Source organism: Miniopterus schreibersii, assembly GCF_964146895.1.
Source record: "Miniopterus schreibersii genome assembly, chromosome: 19".
Taxonomy (NCBI): domain Eukaryota; kingdom Metazoa; phylum Chordata; class Mammalia; order Chiroptera; family Miniopteridae; genus Miniopterus; species Miniopterus schreibersii.
The window spans coordinates 24721398-24733570 of NC_138119.1; the positions used below are offsets into that span (position 1 = coordinate 24721398).

Below are 12173 nucleotides of genomic sequence, written 5' to 3' on the forward strand. Positions count from 1 at the left end.
CAAGTGATTAAAAGATTTAAAACTTTGCCCTAGCTGGTTTGGCTCAGTGGTCAGAGCGTTGGCCTCTGGGTTCAATTCCAGCCAAGGGCACGTACCTCTTGCAGGCTTGATCCCGGCCTCGGTCGGGGTGCGTGCGAGAGTCAACCAGTCGATGTGTCTCTCTCACATCGACGTGTGTCCCCCTCCCCCCCCCCCACTGCCTTCCACTCTCTCTGAAAAGCAATGGAAAGAATATCCTCAGGTGAGGATTAAAAATAAAATAAGATATTTAAAACTTAGATTGGACAGTAAGTAAAAACAATAGCCAGAGTATAACATTAGATTTGGCTAGCTCTTAGTTAGGGACAAAACTTGGGTGGGGTCCTGGTTTCCATGCTAGAGATGCTGGAGGGAAAGATGTAGACAGATGGTTGTTCATGTGGAGCACCAAGGTCAGAATCCAAAGACAGGATGGACCAAAGACAGGTAAAGGATTCTCAGCCCATCACTGCACAGAAGACAAGTCACAATCAGTGACAGATCATTCCTTTCCAACATTTATCTTAGACCGCAGGTGCTCACTGCCGGAAGATGTTCCCTTGGCCTGGCTTGTCACGTGCCTTCTGGCCAATATATAGACTCTTAGGCTTTTTCTTGAGTCCAGTAGACTGTCGCTTTCCTTTTGTAAGAGCTGAAGAAGGCCTCCTGTTTGTGCTGTCCTGCTCTGATGGTAGGAAAGTGGCTTGACGAAGATAGAATCCGACTACCCAGTGGTCTCCCCATTCATCTCCATTCATCCTGAGTTTTTGGTCACCACCAGCAATCAGATACCTTGTGTATCTAACCATCTGGCTTAATACAAACTGGGAACTTCTATTTCTATCATAGTCTCTAAAGATACATAATTGATTAATGACTTTAATTCCACCATTCATTCGTCGAACATTTGTTAAGCCCACAGTATTTCCTGCTCATTTCTAGGTTATCATCGACAAAAGAAGTGGTTTTAAAAAAAACACACAATTATTGATTGATTGATTTTAGAGACACAGAGGAAGGGAGAGAAAAAAAACATCAATATGTTGTTCTGCTTATTTATGCATTCATTGGTTTGATTCTTGTATGTGCCCTGACCAGGGATCGGACTTGCAACCTTGGCATATCAGGATGACACTAACCAGCTGAGCTACCCGGCCAGGGCAGAAGTGCCTTCTTTGGGCAGTTGTTTGCTTGTGAGAATGTAGGAGCTACCTTTAATTAGGAATTACAAGGAGGAAGACTCATGCCTGTCTACAGAGATGATCCTCTTGCCTCATATTTGTTGCTTTTTATTTATTTTCTCCTTCAGACCAGGCATATTGCTAACAACAGTACTGTCCTTCCATCTGCCGGCTCACCCAACTTTGAAGGATGTTATACAAACATCTCAGCCATGAACCTGGCTCTTCACCAGGAAGACGGATCTTTAGGCAGTTGACTCACCCAGCTTCCAGATGTAATTTAAGCTCTGCTTTCCCACAGTGGAGTTGTAGGTGATGTTAAGAACACATGATGTTCAGGGCAGGCACGCATGTGCTTGGAGCTGATGAATCAAGACATACGTGTTCCTAGTGTAAGGGGGATCCGGCTCCGTATTGCTCAGTGGTGAAGCAGGGGAGTGGCTTTGACCGTGAGGCCCTGGCGGAGCTTTTTTCCTCCTTGGTATCTGCCCCATTTGCCCACCACGAGGGTTTATGTCATGCCGTTGTTGATCTCTGTCAGTGATTCATCCCCGAGTTGTCCCTTTGCTGCTTGGTAGCTCAGAAAGCAGTTTACTTCATTCACAGGTAAACAAATGATCCACACTGAGGGAGTATTTTTTTTGGTAAGACCATTTATTTTCAGAGCAGTTTTAGGTTTACAACAAAATTGAGGGAGAGCTATAGATATTTTCAATATTCTCTCCCACACCCCATGCATAGCCTTCCCCATTACCAGCATCACTCACTAGAATTTTCACCAAGGATGACCTATGTTGACACACCCAAAGTCCGTAGTTTATATTAGGGTTTGCTCTTGGTGTTGTACATTCTGTGGGTTTGGACAAATGTGTGTCATGTATTCATCATTATAATATCATGCAGAGTGTTTTCGGTGCCCTGAAAATCCTCTGTGCTCTGCCTGTTTATCCCCGCAAACCTCAGCTCCTGGCACCCACTCATCTTTTTACTGTCTCTATAGTTGGTCCCCTTTTCCAGAATGTCATACAGTTAGAATCATACAGTATGTAGCTTTTTCAGATTGGTTTCTTTCATTTAGTCATATGCATTTAAGGGTCCTCCATGTCTTTTCATGGCTTGATAGCGCATTTCTTTTTAATGCTGAATAACATTCTGTTGTTGGGATGGACCACAGTTTGTTTATGTATTCGCCTACTGAAGGACATCTTGGTTGCTTCCAAGTTTTGGCCGTTATGAATGAAGCTGCTATAAACGTGTGTGCAGTTTTTGTTGTTAATCCTTACCTGAAGATATTTTTTCCATTGATTTTTAAAGAGGGGGGGTGGGGGGGGAAGAAACATTGATGTGAGAGAGACACATCAATCAGTTGCCTCCCGAACACACCCCTGCTGGGGCCGGGGATCGAACCTGCAACCCTTCAGTGAGTGGGCCGACGCTCGAACCATTGAGCACACTGGCCAGGGCTATGTGCAGGTTTTTGTGTGGGCATGTGTTTTCAACTCCTCTGAGTAAATACCAAGGAGTGTGACGGCTGGATTATATGGTAACAGTATATTTAGTTTGGTAAGAAACTACCAGACTCTCTTCCCAAGTGGCTGTACCATTTTGCATTCCCACCAGCAAAGAATGAGTTCCTGTTGCTCCACCTCCTTGCTAGCATTTGGTGTTGTCAGTATTCTACATTTTGGCCATTCTAATAGGTGTGTAGTAGTATTTCATTGTTGTTTTAATTTGTATTTCTCCAGTGACATGTAATGTGGAGCATCTTTTCATGTATTTACTTTCCATCTGTATATTTTCTCTGATGAAATGTCTGCTAAGGTCTTTGGCCCATTTTTTAAATTGGGTTGTTTTCTTATTGTTGCATTTTCAGAGATCCTTGTATGTTTGTGTCAGTCCTTTATCAGATGTGTCTTTTGCAAATATTTTTTTCTTGTCTGTGGCTGTCTTCCAGTTCTCTTAATATTGCCTTTGCCAGAGCAGAAGTTTTTAATTTTAATGACGTACAGTATATAAATTCTTTCTTTCATGGATTATGTCTTTGTTGTTATGTCTAAAGTCATTGCCATTCCCAGGATCATCTAGATTTTTCTCCTGTTATCTAGTAGGGTTTTTGTGGTTTTACATTTTACATTAGGTCTCTCAACCATTTTGAGTTAATTTTTGTGAAAGGTATAAGGGCTGGTCTAGACCCCATTTTTTTTGCATGTGGGTTCACATTTGTTCCCGTGCCCTTTGATGAAAAGATTGTCTCTGCTCCGTTGAACCACCTTTCCTCTTTTGTCAGAGGTCAGCTGACTGTATTTATGGGGGTCTGTTTCTTGGCTCTCCGTTCTGTTCCATGGATCTGTTTGTCTGTTCTTTCACCAGTGTCACACTGTCGTGATTACTGTAGCTTTACAGTGAGACTTCAAGTCCTCCACCTTTGTTGTTCTGCACTCTTGCATTGTTTGTTCTAGGTCTTTGAAGAAGTTTTTTTTCTTTTTTAACTCTTTGTCTAGAAACAAGTTTCTTATGGCTTCCTGCTTCATGTGTGATGGGTTACATTTCTGAGACTTTTAGATGCCTCTTTCATACCTAAGAAACAACATCTAATAATCTTTCTGTGAGGTGGTGTATCTCCCTCCCTCCCTCCCTCCTTCCCTCTTTGTTTCTCTGTCAGCATTTCCTCTACTCAGAAATGTTTACTGAGAGTTTACTTAGCACCAGGTACTGACATTAAATGATAAGACCCAGTCCCCAGCCTGCGCGTAGGTTATGGTGGAGTCGGGGGTGCTGATGACAGGGCAGGAGGCCTGGCTGAAGCGCTGTGGGGATGGGTGGGGGGTACTTTAACTGGTGGGGAGGCCTTGGGAAGCTTTACGAAGGGAGATACGTTTCATCCGAGCTTTGAGATGAGTAGGTGATGGAGGAGATGGGCAAGGGCATGAGGCAGAGGAAACGGGGGAGCGGGAAAGAACATGGTAGGTAATGGGAAGCACAGGTGTTTATTACAACTCAAGTGTGTGGCGTGGGGTGAGGCAAGAAGTTAGAAGGTAGCTCTGAGTGGATCCTGAAGACCGTGGGGTGCTGTGTCAGTCAGAACTTTTTCTTGGTTAGGGTTATTAGCTGTTTTGTTTTGTTGAGGTCATATTCATGCAACATTTACCATTTTAAAGTACACAGTCCAGTGTCTTTAGTATACTCACCAAGTTGTCCAACCAGCACCACTGTCTAATTTCAGAACGTTAGCAATCACTCCCCATCCCCTGTGCCCCCAGCCTCTGGCAACCACTAATCCACTTTCTGTCTGTTTGGATTTGCCTGTTTTAGCCATTTCATATAAATGGAATCATACACCATGTGGCCTTCTGTGTCTGTCTTCTTTCACTTAGCCTAGTATTTTCAGAGTTCATGCACGTTGAAGCATGTATCAATACCTCATTCCTTTTTATGGCTAAATAGTACTTTATTGTGTGGCTAGATCACATTTTGTTCATAAGTTGATGGACATTTGGGTTGTTTCCCCTTCTTTCTATTATGAGTAATGTTACTATTCGTGTACAAGTTTCTGTGTGGACATGTGTTCTCAGTCCTCTTGGGTATATACCTATGCGTGGAGCTGCAGGGTCATGTGGTAGCTCCATATTTAACTTTCTGAGGAACTGCCAGACTTTTCCACGTCGCTGGAGATTTTTAAGACAGAGCAAAACAGACTTCGGTTCTATTTTAACATCGTAATCTTTAGGACAGTGTTTTCTTTCGAGGCTAGGTATTTCTGCTTCCGATGCCATGTTTTTCTAGTTCAGGGAATCACAGCCCACAGCAGTGAAACCTCTGCTGGTTCTTTTAAATTCTATCCACAGGAAAGGAATCTGCACCAATCCCACAGGATGGGGCAGAAAGAAGGGATGCCAGGGCACTCTCTCTCCCTCTATGATGTATTGTAGGGAATGAATTTTTCTTTTTTAAAGAGAACCCCTGATTAAATGATAGGCTGTTATTAGGGAGTTTATCGTACGTATAAACTATACTTGGGTTCCCTGTAATTTGTTGTAATTAATGCGAGAGTTCAAGAGCAGAAAGCAAGGATCAGGTTGTGGCTTGCGTCTCCCTTTTGCAACACCTTGCTATCATTGGCCTTTCTTCACGAGCAGTTAAGGGCCGTGTGTGTTTATGTGCATTTAAACAAACACCGTCCTTTTTAGGAAAGAATTACAACCCTTTGACTCACTGAAACTTAAGGAGTCTCAGTGAGAAGTCGGGTGTCTCTGGCAAAACAGGGTATAGATCGGCGAATGTTGAAAACTTCTGGCACTGCCCTTTTGCCAAGACGGTCGTGTCTGTATGTTTGCATGTATGCGCCTGTTTGCGTTTTCACACACGCACGTGTTTTGGCTTGTGGTGTGAAAAAGGCCAGCAGGAAAACTTTCCCTTTTAAGGTGATCTTTGTCGAGTTATAGTTGTAGCCTTTTTGTTTTCTTCTCTCCCCCGTGGGGTTATTTCAATTTTTGCATAGTTGCGGGAGGCTTGGCTTCCTAGTGTGCTTGACGACGCAGTTTTTATTGACCGTCAACTTGAACACTCATTAAATACAGAAGCTTGTGGATAGTGCACCGGCCAGGTACCAACCACCTTATGACACCCGAAGAATCAGAGACTGGAAATCTGCTCAGGGCTTTGGAGGGGAGAGGGACAGAGGGAGGGAGGCGGTCAGGTTTGTCTGGTTGCGCGCCCGCCTGCGGACTGTTTATCTGGTCCCGGCAGACGGGGAACGGGCTGGGCCGCGCTGTCCATTATCTGGATTTACAGCCGTGAACACCCTTCGGAATGGCTGGAATGTGCTGTTTCTCTCCTGTCGGTATCTCTGTCCATCTAAGAGTTAAAATTATGCTCCATTGCTGTCCTGTGCCCAGAATCCTAGGACAGCGTGTCCTCTGTCCCCTCTTTTTTTGTCTTTTCTAGTAGAGAAACATTTATCCACTCCCCCCTTCCCCCAATATATTATCAACCAGAAAGCAGTGTGAGTGTTTTGGTACAGACTACACTGGCCTCGGGGAACCTGGGTGCCAGCATATTCTAGCAAGGTCCTTCCGATACTGCCGATTGTAAAGGAGATTTTCTAGTGAGAAACAGGCATTTAAAGTCTCACCCTTCTGCCCTGGCCGGGGAGCTCAGTTGGTTAGAGCGTCTTCCAACTGAGGGTAACCTGATACTCCAAGGTTGTGGGTTCGATCCCTGCTCAGGGCACGTACAAGAATCAACCAGTAAATGCATAAATGAGTGGAACAATAAATAGATGTTTCTCTCTCTCCCTCCTGCCCTCCCTCCCTGCCCCTCTCTCCCCCCTTTCTTTCTCTCTCTTTAAAATCAATTAAAAAAATATTCTTACCCTTTTCTTAATAACAATAAAAAAAAATTTCTCCCCCCTCTCACCCCAGTACTTTTATAGAAAGGCTTCACAGACTGAGGAATTTAAGGGTGGTATTGATATGCCCCCTCTCTCTAAATTGTCACATCTCTACTGACCAGGCACATGGGCAGAGATAAGTTGATTTGACCAACCTTGAACTGCAGAGAAGGGCAAGGCAGACCGAGCTGCCTGATAATAGCACTGATACGGCAGGTCTGTGGTTACAGCTTACACAGCGCCTTCACTAGCCTGCTTTTAACTGTGAAAGAGCGTTTGCATTTTGTCTCAGATCTCCTGGGCAATGGGTAAAGCGAGTAATGGATGGGCAGTGTGTGCTGGCCATACAACTTCGAGTGTTGTTACGGTAGCAACAGAACGGAGCCTGGTCAACTTTGACCCATGATATAGAAGTATCTTTACTCAATGCCAGAGTCAGTAAAGACTGTGTGGGACACTGATGAATGGCTGTTTATTTTTTAAAAAATCTGCATTTGGAAATTCATACACTTATGGGCCCAGTTTGCACCTGCTTCTGGTCATAGCCTGTCCTTCTAGACAGGAGCCTCCAATCAGAGACCTCAATCTCTAGATTTTACTTTATCCTTCTATACGTCTCATAAAGTTGTTAACAAGTAATTAGGATGCATGGTTCCATCTTCTTTCCCTTCCTCTACCTCTGGGGGAGGAGAGAGAACTCTCTCAGAGGCTGTTGCCTTGAGAAAAAACAGATCTGAATTACCCATGGGCCAGCTTATGAAATGTGTCCTGTATGGGGTTTTAACAGAACAGTTTCCCATGTCAGTGTATGCTTCGTACGCTGTAGCCCAGACAATCTGATGGGCAAGGAAGGGCAGCTTGGTTAGTGAAGTCCTTTCTTAGGAGCATTGGATCATAAAAAGCACCAGGTAGTGGTGTTTTTATTTTCATGTTTATTTTAGACTTCCATGAAACTGATGACTTGCCTTTGATGGCTGGGAATCAGATCCCACTCCCATCGCCTGGGTGGCTGCCCTGCAGACAAAGAGCTCCCGCTCTGGTCCGTCTGGCCCACCTTCAAGGCTGTGTTACCTTGGGCAAGCCATTCTCCCTCAACGCAGTTCCCTTGTCTAAAAACGAAAGGGTTGGACCTTTTGAAATCCTTTCCTTATTAAATAAATTCGGCCAACTCATGCTGCGACTGACCCCCAGACCTCTGTTGTTTTCAAGGTCAAATACTTATTTCTTGCCCACATCTGTGTCTGCCGTGTCCACTGCCTTCTTTCCCTGGCTCAGGCTAACCGAGCTGAAGCCCCTACCTGGACGCTGCAGGTCTCAGGGCGGGGGAAACGGAGATGGGAACCTGGCACGCATGCGGTCAGAAGGTTCTGCTCGAGAGTGGCACATGTCACTTCCACCCCCATTTCGAGGATCCCAAAGCTAGTCAGAGTTAATGAGATAGGCAGGTGTGACCCTCTCGGAGGGGAGGCCCAGTGGAGAAGCAGCAGCAAATATTTGGAACAGTAATTATCGCCTCCCACCCTCCTGTCTCCACTGTCCTGTGACTTGTGCTCAGGATGTTGAGTCCTTGGGTGGAAGCATGACCAAAATCAGATCTGAAGGCTTTCATATTTTCCTGACTATGCCCTGTGTGAGGCACTTCTGCTGAACTGGACTTGGAATGAATATTTCACTCATGGGGGAGGGGTGGGAGAAATATTTTAAAGCCAACACAAACTCGGCCTCTGAGTGCCTCACGTCTTATTGGGGGTCCTGCGGTCGCACAGTCCATGCCTTTCAGATGTGGAATTTCTCAGCCCGAGAAGTATTAACAGACCTGCAAGTAAAACAGAGTTGAGGAAGTGCTTAGCTAAATTCCTCACGTGTGAATTAAAAAGAGAGGTTGGAGATCGTAGCAGTGCATCTGTAGACGTTGAGGGCAATGCTATGGAGTGGAATTTGGAAAGTTTTTGGATACCACTGTCAGAAATGGATAAATGCTCTGTGTTGACTTCACCTGATGCTGCATTTTTAAAACTTCCTTTTCAAAATCATAGGTGGAGGAAGGAACACGGAAAAGTCACTTATTTTCTTGAGAGTGGATAGAAATAGTCCAGATTGATGAGACTTCGGAGACTGATTCATGGTAACTCTTTGTTCTAGTGGTAGAGTTTGGTGGCACTGATCACCAGCAAGGCTTTTCTGTTTCACTCATAGAAACCTGCATTTCACCCACAAATGAATCTTCTCTGTAGATTCATAACGAAACAAAAACCTTTGAGTATAGAAATTTTACCTTTATTCGACAGGCATCGTTGTGGTCACCAGTTCTTAAAGGGTGGGAAGAGTCCTAACCTCAAACCCGTCATTGGACCTCAGCAGTCAGATGACTTCCAGGTCTCTGAATATGAAAAATATGAAAAAGTTTTCCTTGTGAACTCGAGTTTTCAAAGAGCATCCCTTTGGAAAGTTGGCAAAGGCTTACTTTCCTGGCACGAGGAACAGGTTTTTTTCGTTTCCCCTCCACCCGGAGCTGTGACAGGGTGGAGTATACTTCCATGAAATTGCATGTTTCCAAAATAGGATCGGCTCTTCCATTCTCCTGCTGTTAGAATCGAATTGCTAATCAGAAATAAGCAAAAACCAAGCATGCTAGAAATAGAAGTTCAGCTCACATTCTCCAATTTAGTCTTCATCTAGCATAGAATTATTATAGTTTATAAAAGTGCCTTTTGAGCAAAAATGTAGTAGTTTCCAAAGTGGCCCAAATTCCATTCTCATTTCTGCAGTCTCCTGAAGTGATATTCCCAAGCTCGTGGGGTCATCCACCGTATCATTAATGCCGCTCGGGTTGCTCTTTGTCTGGGTGGCTCATGGGAAAGGGCGCTGCATCCTTCAGCTCCTCGGCTTTGTACCCCAGTGCAACCTCCATCCAACCCGAATGACCAGGAGCACTCCTGGTGTCCCTCCTGGTGGGTAGGCATTCACTGTTGCCTGGGATGGGATGTTCTGTTACGGGAGTTGCTCATGAATTATAGAAACAATAGTTGCAGGGGGAACTTGGGGTCAGCAGGGCGAGAGCACTTAGAACTATTGTTTTGCTGGATCCTGTGGATTAATGAGTCGATGGCCTTTTCCCAACGGTATCAGCTGATCATTTTTACCTCCAAGGAGACACATAAAAAGGCTCTAGTGCAGATGGTGCCAGGATATGGCAGATAGTGCCAGGATAACACCTTTTAGAATGTTTTACTCGTGGGTTCTTAAAAATTGAACCCTTAATAGTGCTCTAGATGGAGAAACACGACGGCAGTGGTCAGGAGGTAATGAGCATCCCTGCAAGGCGGCGCCTGTCTCAGACCCTTCCAGGATGCCCCCTGGCTTCGCGCCCACTTAAGAAGGGCTTAGTAAGTATGGCATATACATGAGTGGATTTAGTCAAGCGATGTGGACTGGAAGTAAAAGTGTCCATCCCTTAGTGGACCCTGTAAAATGATCATGAATATTTTAATTGAAAGGCGAGTTGGAGGTAGGAAAAATAGTTTGTTTTTCTGTTATGTAGTAAGTTGTATGTGTTTGTTTTTCAAATTGATTTTTAGAGAGAGAGGAAGGGAGAGAGAGAAACATCGATGTGAAAGCACAGTATTGATCAGCCGCCTCCTGCACACCCTCCACCAGGGATCAAGCTGCAACCCAGGCATGTGCCCTGACCAGGAATTGAACCAGCAGCCCCTCGGTGCAGGATGATATCCAACTAACTGAGCCACACAGGCCGGGGCTGTGTATTAAGTTTGACTAAAAAGTCTTTTTAAAGGACTCCCAGTGGTGGTCCTTCTCATTTAGTATAGGTTTTTCCCACCAAGGACTGACGTGGTTGTATTTACCCTGTCCAGTGGACCCAAGAGGAAATAAGTACAGATAACACGGCAGTGGACAGACAGCCTGGTCATTCCCTCCAACAGGCATCAGGTCGCTACGCAAGGATATCCATGTCAAGCTAGGGCCAGCCATAAGTAGCTCTCAGTGCCGATTGCCTCTCTCCAAAGGAATTGGACTTTGGGTCACTCCAGACGTGCCTTGCCTGGCATGCCAAAGTTAAGAAAAAGAGAGAGTTATATGGTCACCAGGAGCAAAAAGGTGGTTCGTGTTGGCCAAGAATTAATGCTGGAAGAGCCTGACCGTTGTAGAGGTGACTGTATTTTAAGAGGTTGGTCAAAGGAAGTGGAGTCCTGGGAAATAAAGGTTTGGGGTGGAGATTTCGAAGTGTTTAGGTAATTTTCAGAGTGCAGTTTTATTGGCAAGGAAACAATACACTGTATTAGCTGCTGAGAACACTGGTCTAGCCTGAGGTTTGAGGTTGTGTATGGACACATTCTGTCTGTCTGCAGTTTGCTGGTTTGAGGATGAACTTAGGGTTGGAAGGCTCAGTATTGCATTAGATTCGATTTTTATGAGTCACAGATGCGTCAGGCCAGCCTGGCTCTGAAGAGTTTTATCCCATTCATTAGCAGAATTCCAAGTATTCGGCCTATTTGTGATCTATCCTACCCAAACTTTTGTGTTAAAAAAAAAAGGTGTGTTTCCAGAACTCATTCAGGAAGCACATTGTTGAATGTGGCTCTGGCGGCTGTGTTGTGTGGGCGCCCAGGTGTGGAAAAGCACTTTCATTCTCGGTCCCTGTTATGAAGAACTAACTGGTCCTTATCAGGGGTTCATGCTGCTGGCCCACGATGGGATGATCTGATGAGAATGCTCTCCAGCTCAGAATGAACGGGATGTGGCACCTGCCACATCAAACGAAGATAAACACAGGCAGGGGTCACTTCCCACCTTTCAGAGCGCTGACCTTTATCAGCATCACCTGTGTATCCTGCTGTGGACACAAGGTTTCACATCGAGAGACGTCGGTGTTGTGGGACTGTATTCCAAGTATGTGTTTTTTAGGGTTATTTGTTCCTCTGTTCCCATGAACCAGGTATCAGTATTACCTGCAAGTGAAAAAAGACGTGCTCGAGGGGCGATTGCGGTGCACGTTGGAACAGGTGATTCGGCTGGCCGGCCTAGCTGTGCAAGGTAAGAGACAGCGATGACCGGAGTGGGACGTCCCATCGTCTATTTGCCGGCTCTGGGAAGGAAACGTGAAAGTTACTTAAAGATCCCTTAGTAACTCTCCCTTTTCATGTCAAGATATCTTACGTTAAAAATGCAGAGTAAGTGATGTTTGCGGCAGGATGGTGGGTTTCTCAAAGCTGTTTGCAAATTGCCCCTGCTTGTATAATCTCAGTTTTATTTGAAAGAATAGCCCCTTTCATCCTGCCTTTAATTAAAGCTACATTTCAGGGTTTGTGGGACATTTTCTCAGAATTATTCCACTGCCCAATGTGGTCATACTTTGTGGCTTGCTGCTGTGGCTGTGTGACTTTCACATCAGTTTCAAGTGTGAGAGCTTTAAACATCACAGTATAACTTATTCTTTATACAGTGAAAGAGAGAAATTGAAAATGCACAGTTGTAATGTGAAACAACAAACGGGTATTGGGCTACATTTATCTTTCGACCTAGCCTACTTAGATGTATCAGACAGCTCTTTTTTATCGTCTCTAAAT

The 12173-nt window shown here is 44.8% G+C and overlaps 1 protein-coding gene across 1 annotated transcript in view; it reads left to right on the forward strand.

Moving 5' to 3' along the window:
• The window catches only part of PTPN14 (protein tyrosine phosphatase non-receptor type 14), a 148940-nt gene that overhangs the window by 87468 nt on the left and 49299 nt on the right, over positions 1–12173 (forward strand). The window contains exon 5 of the mRNA XM_081121554.1: positions 11543–11640. Coding sequence (XP_080977680.1) covers positions 11543–11640 — 98 coding nt within the window. The remainder of the gene's footprint in view (positions 1–11542; positions 11641–12173) is intronic.